General features: G+C 44.0%; 1 protein-coding gene across 1 annotated transcript; it reads left to right on the top strand.

The window, feature by feature from the left end:
• The first annotated feature begins 464 nt into the window (after window positions 1-464).
• Window positions 465-14,791, top strand: LOC142817530 (uncharacterized). The gene is made up of 8 exons (XM_075894562.1): window positions 465-563; window positions 2,705-3,075; window positions 7,027-7,164; window positions 8,061-8,277; window positions 11,256-11,470; window positions 12,115-12,256; window positions 13,143-13,301; window positions 14,417-14,791. The coding sequence occupies exons 1-8, from the start codon at window positions 465-467 to the stop codon at window positions 14,789-14,791; spliced, it is 1,716 nt and encodes a 571-aa protein (XP_075750677.1).
• Window positions 14,792-15,086: the final 295 nt, after the last annotated feature.

Here is a 15,086-nt window from a genome sequence, read left to right as displayed (position 1 = left end):
TGATTCGAGAATTGTGAGCAAAGAAAGAGGACTTAGCTAATTTAGACCATGCTAATAAGAATAATGTTAACTAAAGCTACATCAAGCGGTTAATAATTAGCACCATACTATTGAGACCTTGCTGATACTCGAAATCTAAAGCTCGCGAACTTGTGACAATTTGTAGGCAGCTTGCACAAGTAGTTCAAAGCAGGACTTACATGGCCGTTTCTGTTCCGGTTTGTGCAACTTGTGCAAGCTGTACACAGTTTTGTTTTTCCTGCATGCACGCGGCACAAAAGCAGAAAGTGGCTCCCCAGCCGTTCAAGGCACCACATGGCTCCCGCGGGCCGCTGTCTAGGATGCGTCGATTCAAGCTGTGGCTCGACGGGCTCGCTGAAAACAACACTGTAGTCACGTAGCTCCATGTCTTGGTGGTGCTGCTGATGTTCACCAACATCGGCCTAATCATCCGCTGGTGAGAGATGCGATACCCGAAGCCACCTCTGGGCATCCTAAGGGGAGAGCTCCTCAAAGACTACGACCGCTACTCCTCGGATGACAACTACACCGAGACCGTGCTGGTGAGGGTTTCCATCCTTTACAAAGATTACACGATGACACGTATATCAATAACAAGGTGTCTTGCCCAAACAAATATGCAAAATACACTGTGATATCGCTTTCGCATACGCGCAGTACACGAGCTTTGCCACAGCTACCCCTATAGCCAGACTTTCAAATTATGGCAATCCACTTCATGAAGTGGATTGCCATAAAGGCTTCATGAAGACATGGCCAAATGCATGTTGTCGACAAAATGCAGGTGCCGCAACTATCGCAGTAACTCAGAATCTTTCATTAGGCTCAATCAATTATTTACACCATTTATCCGACTGTATTACCTATGTATTTCCTTTGTTTTTTGGTTTTTGAATTCGCCCTGCTTGGACCTGTATAAAGTCTGCAGTATTGAATAAATAGTTAATATGGCCATATGGCAAGTTTTGTTAAAACATCACTTGCATTCGATATGATGTAGCTGGAATCATCATATGAATCAATTCTGCCTTTACGAACCCGTTTTCTAAATATTCAATAAACCAGGTGTAAATGTAAAGAAGAGCACCCCTTGGTGTCCATGCTAGTAATAAGAGTACGTCCTTGTCATACTCTGTATATTCTGGTGCGTTTCATTGATCTGTTATAAATCTTTTTATTTTCCTAATTTGCATTTTTAATTTCCTAGTTTGCATTTCCTAATTGCAATTTCTTAATTTGTATTTCCATTTCCTAATTTGGAATGAGGTTTGTTTGAAAATTTGCTTCCCACCCAGAGCTCCACTTCGCGATGCGTTAAGCCACTCCGCCACCACTTATACATCAACACTGTAACGGCAAGCTGTTCATATGCATTATTTACCACCAGCGGTACGCAAAGCCTGGAACCGAAGTGCTTTAGCGTGGCAGAGGCTTGTTCATACTCACCCGAGAAATGGCGCGAAAGGCGCGGCTAAAGTAAAGCCCCTGAATATCTTTAAAATAATAGCCCAACCCGTATTTCACAGGAGTTGGGATGCGCGCCTGTATCCGCTTCTTCGACCTGCATGGCGGGGTCACCCATTATCGGTTGCCTAAATTTTGAGGGGAAAGATGAGGTGTAAGTTTCGTGCTTCCACCGCAAAGTTTGCGTTGAAGCTGTAGCCCATACGAAGGTCAGTTCACTCAATGCGGCTATATCATGGTTTGCGAAGGAGTGAACAGTCAACTTTCATGCGTATGATATTTCAGTTTGTTGCTATGACGTTCGTTGTTTCATCCTCGCAGATAAACAGTGGCTTTCTCAAAAGATCCTCAAAATCTTAAGTTTTATGAGTAGAGTGTGACAATGTCCCCTTTCATGAAGTTTGCTCGACATTGAGGTAAGCGCGGAACCCATTAGTAGAATGGTAATTTATGAACGAAAGGAATGTTTGACCTTGTTATTATTGCGATAGCGATTCTATGGACACTCTCGGCTGAATTTCGCCGCCGGTGTTGGCATCGATGTCATGCACTGCAAATGTATACGTATCTATATATATGAAAATAAAAGAAAGAAAAAAAGCCCAGAAAAAACACTCTGGCGCGCAGAAACGAACGGGGGTCTCCGCGTCGTGCGTGCGAGGCGTTAACCACTGAGCCACCGAGGGGTACGCTATTTATATCTACCACTTACCACTGTTAACGGGTATCTCGGAGGGGGAGGGGCCATCGTGTTTTCATCATTATCCGCAAGATGGCGCAATGAGTACGCGGTGGCTCTGATCTCTCACGCGTACTTTGGCCCACGTAGAGAATAAGGGGGTGTGAGCTCAATCACGCGTCCTTATCTTGCAGTGGGGAAGATCGTACGTCTTGGCTAGCATTTGAGTTTCGCCGGAAAGGTTCTGTTGTAGTTACCGGAAGCACCATGGTCATTGCAATCGTTGCACAGCCTCCATTTGCGATAAGGGCGCGCCTATCAGACGCAGCGAATTTACAACAGAGACACTTGTTCGCGTTCACCTGTACCTGTGAGTACGTTTCGTGCGTCATTTGTGCGTGAGAAACATTCCGATCTGCTTGCTAATCTGCGCGTGACCTTTCAATTTGTTGCTATCGCGTTCATTGCGTCGCCTTTGCGGCAAAGCCGTGACTTGTTCTTGTTTTTTGTTCTTTGTCTTCACCCACACCTGTTGTAAAGCTTACACCGCCAAAGCGATGGCGAGAAAATCGAAACGCGGTGTGTCTGCAGTCGCAGGTATTCGGTGCCGACGCCAAGCCGACCAAAGAATGTACGACTCCGGCGTGCAAGAGACTCAAGAAGATGATGTCCGAAGCCTTCGAAAGCAGTGGGCCAGCGCCATCAGCCTGCGAAGACTTCTACAGGCACGTGTGCCGTAGCCGCAAGCCCTTTTACAAGCGCGCTTCGCAGGGCCTCATGGTCGCCGTCGTCAACCGCATCCTCGGGAACGTGAAGTCGCGCGACGAACTGTCTGAAAACTCCGACCACGTTCGCATGCTTCAACTCTGTGTCGACGGTGATAGCAAGGCCTCTGACTTTGCCTTCGGCTGGTGAGAACACACTGTAAAGCTTACTCAAGAAGTAACCATCATCACCCCTATTAAGGCACTGTATCTACAACTGCGGGTACAAAGAGAGCTTTAGTATAGGCTTTGTAGCGCTCGAGTTGCTTGGATGCGTGCGATATTGTAAATGCGAAGTTCGTGGTACTGACTATCGGTCACGGTGGCCGCACTCTGGTGCAGGTGAAGGTTAAGCGGTCTCTATATTTAGATTAAGGAGGGCGTTAGAAAAAACAATAGATGGTCGAAATTTCAGGCGCCTTTCACTACGTCATCCCACATGTTCGTATCGTGGTATTGGTACAGAAAACTCTGACAGTTATTATTCGTCTTCTAATTATGACGTGGATAGCGTATGATGAGTGTGTAGTGGCGGTACACGTCATTGTTCTTTATCTTAAAGACTTTAAAGACGAAGTATTGCATAAGAAGTGGGTTAACAAATGAATGTTACGAATAATAATCTTCATGAGAAACAACGTGCAGTTACGCTATCCGCAAAAGCTGATGAACACTGGATGACTGCAGTGTCACGAGTAATGCCATTGCATTCTCCTGCTGTGCCAGGAAAAAATAAAAGGGTGCAGCAAAAGTAGTAGTGCGAACACGTGCAAACGGAATCGTGTAAGAATGGGTCTTTTGGGGAGATATATGCGTGTGTGGGATGATGTAAGAGGATTGAGGGAACTGTGAAAATATTTGTGAAGCAAGCATGAATTTTCGATGCGATGACGCAAAGAAAGATTAGCAAGCTCAGTTTCAAATGTTAAGAATGATATATTTATGAATATGAAGAATGAATGAACCTAGCGGCACGATTTTGTGCAAATTCTACTTCGTTTAACATATCTGGAGCATTCTCCAGGTAGGTGCTGTATACTCTAGTTTACATCTGAATAGGAATTTGTACGCGATAGGTTTATGCATAGCGCGTGACGCAAATGTCGTTTTAGAAAAACCAAGGTATCTGATCGCGGATATGATGATGGGTGCGTTGCAGCAAAACGTAAGAGGATAAAGTGACGCCTATATAAGTATTCATACGATTGAGCTTGCTGAACAGGGCGGTTAGAGGTGAGATAATAGAATGATAAAGAATTACGCTGTCGTTGAAATGAAATTAGTATGAATTTAGTGGGATTAAGATACCAAAACAGCGCAACGCTCTTGTACAAAAGTGGGGACCTGTGAAGTTCACATTGGTCGAAATCGTCAGTAATTGCGCTATAGATGACACAGCCGTCGGCAAAGAAATAGATGGGAAGAATGAAGAAAAACAGTATCAAGGAAGTAATAATAATTGATTGTGTTAACCATCATATGATTATCAGAGAAACTAATATGGAGGGCTGCAAAAATTCTGACCACCTGGGGTTAATTAACGTACACGTGAATTTAGGTACACGGGCAACAAGCATTATCACCTCCATCAACAATTCGGGCACTGCGGCCGGTAAGTTCAATCCCGCGACCTGCGAGTCATCAGCCAAGCGCTGATGACCCGCAGGTCATGCACTAGGCCACCATGGTGGGTAGTGTTAATTAAGTACATTCTGTGAGAGTATAGGACATACTTCATGATTTTGCATGGGATGCTTGTTAGAGGAATAAGGAGCTTATTTAGGGGGCATGGTTTGTTATCTGATTCGTGGACTGGAACTACCTTTCACTCCCTACAGTCATCTGTAATATTCCTCTGAAGAGGGACAGTGACACATGCATCGAAAAATTTGCTACAATAGTCTCTTTGGTCTTTTTAACTCTTTGAAGTTAATAACGCCTACGCCAGCCGATTATAAAGAATTTTTTTTGGCAATAAGTGATGAAATGCCAGCGACAGAAAGTTCAACTGGAGCCATCGCTGGTGATTTCGTAGTAGGTGGCGTAGAAAGAAGTATATGTCGGTTTCTTTAGGCAATGCGTACACTCTAAAAAAAGAGTGAGTAAAAAGGGTGTCTCTTTGTCCTACAACAATAATCGTCATCTATATTGCGTTCCATTCTTGCGCTATCACCCCACGCCCGGTACATTCCGGTCACGATCGACATGCCCATTATCAGGGTTATATTGCATTCTCGATAGAAAAATGGCCAGCGCCGAGTTTTCAGGAGAGGAAGCGCGCGCAAGCCTGATGACGATTATTGTTGTGGGACAAAAAGACACTCTTTTTACTCGATATTTTTTTAAAGTGTATGAGAACTCGATGTTAATTGTGTCGGCACAACCAGCGTTGCTTTCATATTCAGCATGCGAGCTCAAAGCTTTGCGTACCGTGTTCAATAACATTCTCATAAATCTCAGATGCACTCATTGGACCCCAAGTACACTCATTTCCGAAAAGAAATCAGTGTACTTGGGGTGTTCAAACGTACGCCTGTAGAGACACAAAGCTTTACAAACCTTGCAGTGGCGAGGTTTGTGAAGAGCGACGCGAGCGTTCCATCTTTGAAGCATTTTGCGGAAGCTCGAAGAGCTAATGGAGCTGTTCCTACCATGCGATTGTCTCTTTAGTTTGCCGTGGTATTCACGTCAGCGTTGTGGAAGCGAGTAGTCAATGCCGTCGAGGGAGATGTCTTTGAGTATGTCTCAGCCGGCTGGCACCGTGCTGGCTAATTTATATTAGTATGTGATTGTTTACTAGTGCCTAGAAAGCCGATAAAAATCGGATTTTTTAAAATTATTTGTACAAACTGCAGGCTTTTCACAGCCCATGCGGGAGTGGAGACAAAAAATACGTACTAAGCATCGAAAGAAAATACATAACGGAATAACAAGAAAGAAGATACAATGTCGAACAGCGCATAATTCAAATTGGACACACTGTATTATGTTCATAAATGATTGAATGGTGTCAGAGCACACGATATTGTTGTCTAATCTATTCCAAAGGTGAATAGCTGACGGAAAAAGAGAATGTTTGTGAGCGTTAAAACGACTGAAAGGTTGGTGGATAGTTCTGGAATGGTTCAGTCGGGATGACTGTTTGGGCGGGTCTTGCAGGTAATATGAGATCGTGATATGCGAAATTGACCATGATATAATTGGTAAAGAAATTTTAGTCGCGAGATAATTCTGCATAGCGAAAGAGGTTTTAAGTTTGCCCTTGCGAGCAAACCTGCAGAACTGGATTGCCTCGAGAAGTCTGAGTGTACAAATCTAACTGAAAATTTTTGTATTCTTTCTATTTTATTAATGAGGTGCTTTTGATGTGGACTACTGTAGTGGTTAGATCCTAGGATTATTGGAGTGGTTAGATTCTCAGCTGTTATCAATCCATTACCTGAAGGGGTGTTCAAGCAAGCTGTGAACATACAAAGAGTGAGCGTGTTAATATGTCCTGGAGTTTACCAGCACAATGATGCCAGTTGGCTGTTCATTTAACGTCAGAAGAAAACAAACTCTCAAGAGGTGTATGTAGGAGGAATACCAGATGACACTTTTTTCGCTCCTTGTCTAACCTCTATTTATTATGGCGTGAAATTCACCCACTTTTTTGTTTTGTGCATTTGAAAATGAGCAAGCGGCTATAGAAACCTGCAGAAATGCGAAAAGCGTGAAATACTGATAGGCTCAAGGCTTATGGGTGGCATTGTCTGCGTGTTTTATGGGGAAATAAAGGCAAATGAGGAGATATAGCACCTGTAGGAAATGCAGTGAAGGCGAGAACGAAACCACTCTTGGGGTTTTTGAAGTCGGAGTGATTTAGTTGTCTATTTGAGGGCTAAATAGTTACTTTATAGCCATTACTGTCGCAGTATGCTAAACTGTTTTAATATACATATTGCCTTTGAACGTGCACTGCTAAATCATCTGATGAGTGGTTGATTGAACGCTCGGCCCTTGCACCAGACGATTCAAGTCTTGATTTATTGAATAAATGTCGGAAGCAACTATAGGCTTGAACAACTTTCCCGTTTTCTTTCTTTTTCCAAACTGCAGTGATTTCAGCAAGATTAATGGCACCTCTTCCCAAGCTTGTCCCACGGATTATCCCCTCATTGCTCAGATTCTCTCCGATAATGTCTTGAAGGGAAACCTTGACCTTACTTGCGAAGAGTTCGTGGCTGATTTGAAAAGGCAAGTGCCAGTCTTCCACTCCCGCACCACATTTACGTTTGTAACTTGGGCATGGCATAATCTCCAAGTGCCGGATTTGCAAGGTGGCTGGATTCACGAATATATAATAGCAAGGTTAGTGACGAGCCCTTGATTGAATTCTGGAGCATGTTTCAGCATGCTTCATGGCGCTTGGGACTGGTGACATTAAAGTAAAAAAAACGCAAACAAAATATAAACAACATAATAGAAGCAACTATTCATGACATGTCCATCGACAAGAGTGGTGAAAAGGGGCACCTGCAACTACCACAAGCCACCACACCACTTGCAATTCACCCAGTCATCGCCAGCGCTCACCTTCCCCCCCCCCCTTTATATGTACTTTAGACCCCAGATAGCATTATTATTACACCGTCATGTGCGTGAACGGATTGTTCTGTTCCCTAAAGCATCATTTGCGTCACGCACCACTACGCACAAACGAATTGCGTAAAAATACCTAATCAAATCTCAACTAGAATGTGCAGTGCCCATCTGGAGCCCGCACCGGATATACTCAATAAATGAACTGAAATATGTACAAAATCGCGTCACTAGGGTTCATTGATTCTTCATATCTTTCTTTGCGTCGCTGCATCTCCGATTTCTGTTTGCTTCAGAACTACTTTAACAGCTCCCTCAATCGTCTTAAATCACGGCACAGTCGCGCATGTCTCACCTCACGACCTATTCTTATTCAATTTCGTTTCTACGTGATTTCCTTACATGAAATTTAAAGTGGTTTCACACTTGCGTATCATAGTCTTTAGGTATTCCACATACCCTAAAAAGCTTCCGGAGAAACTACAACTCTATAGGGCAGCGTTTTCTTCAACTGCAAGTACATGTGGACGTCTTCGTTTTCGGTCTTTCAGATCTGTCGAAGACCCCGGAATTTCATCACCGTTGCAGCACAAAAGGGATCACACTCCTAAAGGCATAAGCGTCGACGTGAAAGAAGCCGTCTGCAGATGGCTAGCTGATTCGGCTCGCTGTCACGTGAGTGGAAGATTTCATGTCTCCGGTGACGTCATGACGCAGTATCAGCAGCTGTGGAATGAGCTGTTTTTTGCACCTCTCTCTCAAGCACAGGTAAGAACATTTCTGGGGTTCTAAGGCCGAAAATCACGGTATGACTACGAGGCACGTGATGGTGTAGGACTCCGAAATAACTTTCATCACCTATGGTTTTTTTAGTAGCCTCGCGGATCATTGTCCACATATGGTGATACATGACAGCATATATAAAAGGCGTATTTATGGACGTATAAGTATTGGGCACATATGACCAGGTATTTCACCGTATACAGCTACCGTAGCCAGGAGTCGAACTCACGTCCTCGAGAAAAAGTGCAGCTGCTAATCGCTTAGCTATCAGATTGGATGCAGGCACTGATAGTTTTTTATTGTATACATGCCCCCTATTCATAGACGCAATACCACATATAGGACACTTGAAACAAAAGGTACACAAATTTGTGGGTCTGCAGAATGCACTTGTGAGAAAATGCAGTTGAATGTTACCTGACCTAAAGCTCGCTCCAGTCATTGCTTCGTAGTTGGTTTCCTTAAGTACTAAAAATGTGCAAATTCTTCCAGCGCTAAAAAGTACAGAAGGTTAGGAGATGACTTTCTCGCGCCGAAACGGGAGCTCTGAGTGTCAACTCAGCGTTGCCTGTAATATTCGTTGGAAAAACTAAATGTAGGACGTGACATTTATGTGATGTCAGTCGTTGATTGAAATTATAGCTGTTCGTTATGACATGCAGCAGCCATACCTTCGAAAAACGCGTCCGATGCTCTACCAACTGAGCTACAGAGGCTGTCATCTCTGCGTTCTCTTTATGGGGTATTCGCGTGCATTTAAGTCGGGTAGTGTTAGTCAGCGCCGCTAGCAGCAGTAACGGCGAGTGTGGAACACTCTCTTTGTGCCTGTTGAAACACTCGCCGTCAAGGCTGCTAGCTATGCTGGCTAACATTCGCAGGTTTAAATGCACATACAGACCTCTTAGAATTAATGGAGGGGTAGGGGAGGACATGCACTGCAGCTCAGTTGGTACGGCTTCGGCAGTGTAATTTCAAGGCCGCACTCTTTATCCCTGCCAACGGGAACTTCGGTATCTATCTACTTTTCACTCTTCAGATTTACGTTACGAATGCAGAAACTGGCTATTTACATCTGCTATACTTTCATATACTAATAACATCTCCTACAGTTTTATAGGCACGATTGTCCGTTCCTTCATATTAACCCAGTAATGTCCATGAACAATTATGTCTTCAGAAAAACTACAATAAAACGCTGTTTTTACCTCATCTTGTGGAGTTCATTAAAAAATATATGAACAATATTTCGCTTGAGGAATACCTTCGTTGGTAAGGACTGCAAATAATTAATTACTGTCGTATATAACTGACTGTACCTTCTTTATAACATGTCAAATCTGCAATAGCTGCTTATCATGACACCTGTAGTAGCTTTGTTGAATTATTATATTCGTTGTACCAAATATGATACAGTGGGCATTACATGGTTAATATTGTGTCTAGCAACAACAACAAGAACAACAAAAGAAAACGAGCTCTTTAATTTTGGCATATTTGCTCTTTTTTTTTAGTGTGGTGCATTAGGTCCTATACAGCAGTGGTAGCAGCCGCGGTTACCACAAACAAAGGAAGGTCACAGGGATAACAGCTTTTTCCCTAAAGGGACACTAAAGCTCAAAACATTCACAAGCTGGTTGTATTACAAAAAAGAGCAATACGCCTTGTCTGCAGGGTGCCATATCTTTGGCATACTGCTGCTTTGTTTACAAAGCTTAGAACAATACGAATTGAATCTTTGTACGCATATAGGCTATGTCGCATGTATAGAATGAAAAAATTAAGAATGATAACGCTTTAACAAAATTGGCATCCTTACAGCCACATAATTCTTTTTATAACTTTTGTCATTCCGAGCCTTGGATTGTTAACAAACACAGAACTACATACGGTGACCAAATGCTACAATCCTGTTTACCTACTGTGATAAATCAACTACACAAAGAAAATGGCCTCAGTGTATCAACTCTGTCGCTAAAAAAGCTACGTGACGTATTTATGTGGTTGCTTGTGCTGCTAAGGGCTTATTTGTTTGTCCTTTTCTCTGTCTTTAGCACTTCGCTTACTATTTTCCATTTTTTTTAAATGTTTCTATAATGACCTTGTTTAATTATTCCGACCATGAATGTTTACTGTTTTTGTGTTTTTTAAGCTAGTTCATTCATGATGTATACCATGTTTTTGTGTGACCGCTGTGAAGCTGCCATGTGTATGAGGTGGCCAGGTTCACCTCAAGCTGCTCAATGCAGCTTTTTTTGCCTGGTCATCCCCGCAACTTTGTTGTTGTGAATAAACAATTCAATTCAGTTCAAAGAAAAAAAAACGAGTTTTGCCGTATTAGTAAAGTAAAATTTCACAATCCTCCAAGCATTACGCTTACCGCCTCGCGACGCTTGGTAAACGAGAAGAAAGAGAGAGAGGAAATAATAAAAAAGGCAAGGAGGTTAACCAAGGCTGCCCCAGTAGGCTGCCCTGCACTGGAGATGAGAAGAGGGGGAAGGAATGTTATAGAGGAGGAGAAAACGCGTGAAGAGGAAATGCGGGTGAAGACACAGCCTTGAGATTCATGCACCAAACAATGTGACGCCATAAACTTCGAAAAAGTTTACTGGGTACTACGTGGCATCCGATCAGTAAAAAGAAAGTACATTGTCATACTTGGGTGCCATAGACCTAGCATACAAAGTTTCAAAAAATTCTATTGAACCAATGTCGCTAAAATACGAAAGATACATACTGAGACGTTTGACGTCACGCGCGGAAGTTTTGGCGCGAAATGTGAAAAGGAAACTGCAACCTTGAATTTCTCCGCTAATAATGAACCCATAATTGCGAGACTTGTGAGATTAGACTTCCCAGAGTACAGTTTGTCATCCTACACCAAATCAATGTTTCTCTTCAGTGTCCCTTCAAAACAATGTAAAACACCTCCCATGTTCTCTTGGTTCTCTGCTGCCTACGTGTAGGAAAACAGCGTGCTGTGGGACATCTTTGACGGCGGTAAAGACGCCCGCAAGAAAGCTTGCGCCCACATTCACGAGAAACTGTTCAGGGTGGAAAGCCTCCAGGAGGCCACCGCTGTGCTGGACAAGATCATGGGAGACACAGAGGAGAAAATCGCGCAAGTTTTGGACAACGTACAGCACATGCTAAGTCAGCGAGTTTCCTACTGGCTTTCTAGGTGTGTTCGTGGCGTCATCTTAATATTTAAACAGTTTTTTTTGCGGGAGCCGACAAACGTGAATGAGGCAGAGTCACAACCCCCTCGTAACGCTTTAATTGGAACAGAATGTGCATTGAACAAAAGTTGTAACGTAGCAAAGCGAGAACGTAGTAATTGTAAGTGACTGGTAACTTACATGTAGTTTGTGATTTGAAAAGTTCGGCAGCACATTACACTCTGTAACACTGGAAGGTAAAGGTGTAACGCATTCTTGGTAATATGCTGAGTGATACTATAGAATAGCAGACCTCTTGTGTGGCATAACCAGCCGTAGAGCTTGAGGCACGAGTATGAGGCAGTCTCGTCACATAGAATGCATCGTGGGAGGCCCCAACAAACCTCAAGGAAGCGGCTCAGTCCATACGCGACTGCCACACCGGGATTGAGCCTCTGACGTTCGGGAAACGGGGAAGATTTCGAGCCGCTTCACTTAGCTTTCCATCATCAGTTGTCTTCTAGCTTACAATGTACAATTGGAAGCCTATATGAAAGCTGTGCTTGCATATTGGCGGCGATTCGCTATTGATGACGTAGTGTCGCACACGTCAAAGATAGCGTCGCACGCGTACGCGAACCAACGGAGCAGTATTCTGCATACCCAGACACGAGGAAGACGAGCTCCTTCACTACCAGGTGAAGCGAAGACCGACGTACCTGGCCGAGCTGCAGGCAGTGGACGCGGAGCTCGCCGGAGTGTCCGAGCCATCGGCTTCTGACCTTGGCACGTCCGTCTTCTCCTGGAAGGTGCGATAGGCTCGTGCCGTCACGCAACGGAGAAGGCAGCATTCAAAACGGCAAACGCTGAACGGGGGCTGACCTAGAGTTAATGGGGTCCGTCACATTAAACACTGCACCTTAGTGACGGCGCAGAAACTAACGCACTCGTGTAGTAGCCAAACCGCACGTTACGTTCGCAGAAGAGACACAGGCAGGCTACTCGCACCCGAAAATTGCGGCGTTGCCATGACTGCTTCCCTGCCATTTCTATAAGTACAGTTATTATAGCAAAATGCCCCGTTATGGAAGTGGCTGTCAAGACTAAACTATCCATTGACCAGGCTTATGCCCAGCAACACAAAGAACTCGCAGTACATCGACAGCTGTGAGCAGGGTCATCAATCGTACAGACTTTTCCTTTGGTCAAAACACGTCGACTTTCGCGCATGCGATAAAGTAGATTTCAGTGTTATCGCTAGTGTTCTAGTGAGGTTCCAGCATGTAAGCTCATTTTAGCGTTGCTCAGGGAACATATTAGGAGATCATTAAAATCGTGGGTAACAGGATGTGATACGATCAGTCCTATAGCTTCAGCCTAGAGATAATTTAACTGCTTGCTCTCGGTATCCCACTGAGTATAACGCTAGATGCTCGCGGTGCACAGGTGTTCAGTCCTTCTCCACAGTTTTGTAGTGTATAAACGGGTGTCTTTAATGGTCATAACGTCATACACTCATAATGTTTCTATCGTCTTACACCTTTGATAGCCCTGTGAGGCATACCAAATGGCCCTACGGTCTTACATGTCTAATGGTGCTATTGGGGTACATTCCTGCTGTGAGACATTCGTAACTGTCTTGGTGGGGAACATTCATAGTTGTCGTAACGTCTGACATGCCAATTGGTCTGACAGGTGAGGTATGACCATGCCAGGAACATGCTGACCGTGCCTCATGGCCTCATGGCGGTCATGGTGAAAAGTGATGTCGAAGAGCCCGTGCTGGCTGGCCCGGTATCGGCACCCCTTATGCATCTGCTCCTACCATGGCCGGAGGGGCCGTACTCGTGGAAGGTGAGCTCAGTGATTATATATAAATCACTAATACATGGAGGAGAATACAGACGAGGGTGTATACAATATCTGCGAGCTTCTGTGCGAACGAACGGCCGCCAACATCTTGCGCGGCATGCCACAGCTGCAGTGCGACTGTCCAAAAAGAAAACTAATGGCGGGCTTCATTTCAGGGGCGTCCTGTTGCAGCTGTGCAACAGTAGCCACAATTTTAGAACTCCGACAAAGGTCGCGTTGGCACGTGGTGGCCAGCTGGTCTGAAAACTGGCCGACCTCCCTGTCCTTCGATTTTTCTTTTCCTCCTGCTTCCTTGAATATTGACGCTCCCCTTGCCCACTCGTCGTAATGTGCCACGAGAGTTTTCTAAAAGTTCCCGTTCCCATTCCATTACTACACTTAAGCAAGTTTCCTCAGGTGTCATATACTCATTTTTTGCGTCTCTCATAACCATACGGTGGTTTTAGGACGTTAAACGCCACATATCAATCAATATACTCGTTTTTCAAAGGCTAATAACTTCCTATTACCCAAACCCAGAACCAATTATGGCAAACTTACCGTAAAATTTTCGTCTGTATTCTTGTGGAAGTCTTTATCCTTGGAGATAAAAAGTAGATTCCTTATGATATTTAAAAAAGGCGTGCGTTCGCACTTACTCAATTCTTATAGCTTGCTATTATACAGAGTATGTTATTGCATTATTTTCTTCTTTTATGCTTCTCTGCACTTTGTTGTATCCTTCATGCCTATGTTTATTTTATCTATGTAGACTTATTATTCACACCGTCATAATGCTTAATAATATACTGACTGATTGTTATTGCATTTCTTATTAGTTTCTATGTACTTATCTTCACATTTCATATATCTTATATTCGCTATTTCTTACTTATCTGCACATTTATATATTCGTATTTTTCTATCCCTTTGACTGTTTACTATTGCGTAGTAACTCTGAATAATGATTTTTTTAGGTGGTCTCACTCACAGTCTTGCGACTTTGAGAGCTCCTTCTTTATTTGTAATCAATGCATGCAATTTATCACTTGTATTTAGATTTCGAATAAGTTCCAATTTCAAATTTCAAATAAATAAATATTTCAATTAATTTGCAGGAAGGTCATGATCAGCACCTCGCCTACGTTAAGGAGTGCTTCCGGTCGGCGCACAACGCCAGCTTGGACGTGGACGGCGATTCGGAGCTACTCGAAGAGCTCGTCATCGACTCCGCGCTGCTAGGGCCACTCTTCGATGAGTACCGCAGGACCATCTTCGAGACGTTCGACGGAGACGTGTACCTGCACCCGGACTACGACAACTGGCAGCTCTTTTACGTCATATGGACCATGACGCACTGCGGCGAACCGCAACGAGCCGACTTGGTGAACGCGGTGCTGAGGAATTCTGTGCGCTTCACGCGGAGTTTCAACTGCGGCCTCATGAACGCCATGTACCAGAGAAGAAAGTGTAACTTCTGGGTTTACTGGTGACCAGTAATATGCGGGTTTTGCTTGTTTTTTTATATTTTCTTCTCACACGGTAGTCTTCAATTTTCATTTTGCAATTAAATAATGTTTGTAACATTAAACAACGATGTTCAGTGCATGGCATCACAGTTTGACCACTGAGATTCGTCATACGTTGTGACAGCGGAGCTATTTTAAGGGCCTATCCACGCGATTTGCACACAGCCGCAACGCACGGCAGGGGACACCTGTCGCGCGCAAGCGGAGGGTGTCGCTTTCCGCTTGCGTGCGGCAGGTCTGCCGTGCCGTGCGATGCGAC

The sequence above is a fragment of the Rhipicephalus microplus genome, chromosome 5 (genome assembly GCF_043290135.1).
Source record: "Rhipicephalus microplus isolate Deutch F79 chromosome 5, USDA_Rmic, whole genome shotgun sequence".
In the NCBI taxonomy this organism is placed as follows: domain Eukaryota; kingdom Metazoa; phylum Arthropoda; class Arachnida; order Ixodida; family Ixodidae; genus Rhipicephalus; species Rhipicephalus microplus.
The sequence above is the reverse complement of the archived record's forward strand: the minus strand, read 5'-3'. Positions and strand labels throughout refer to the sequence as shown.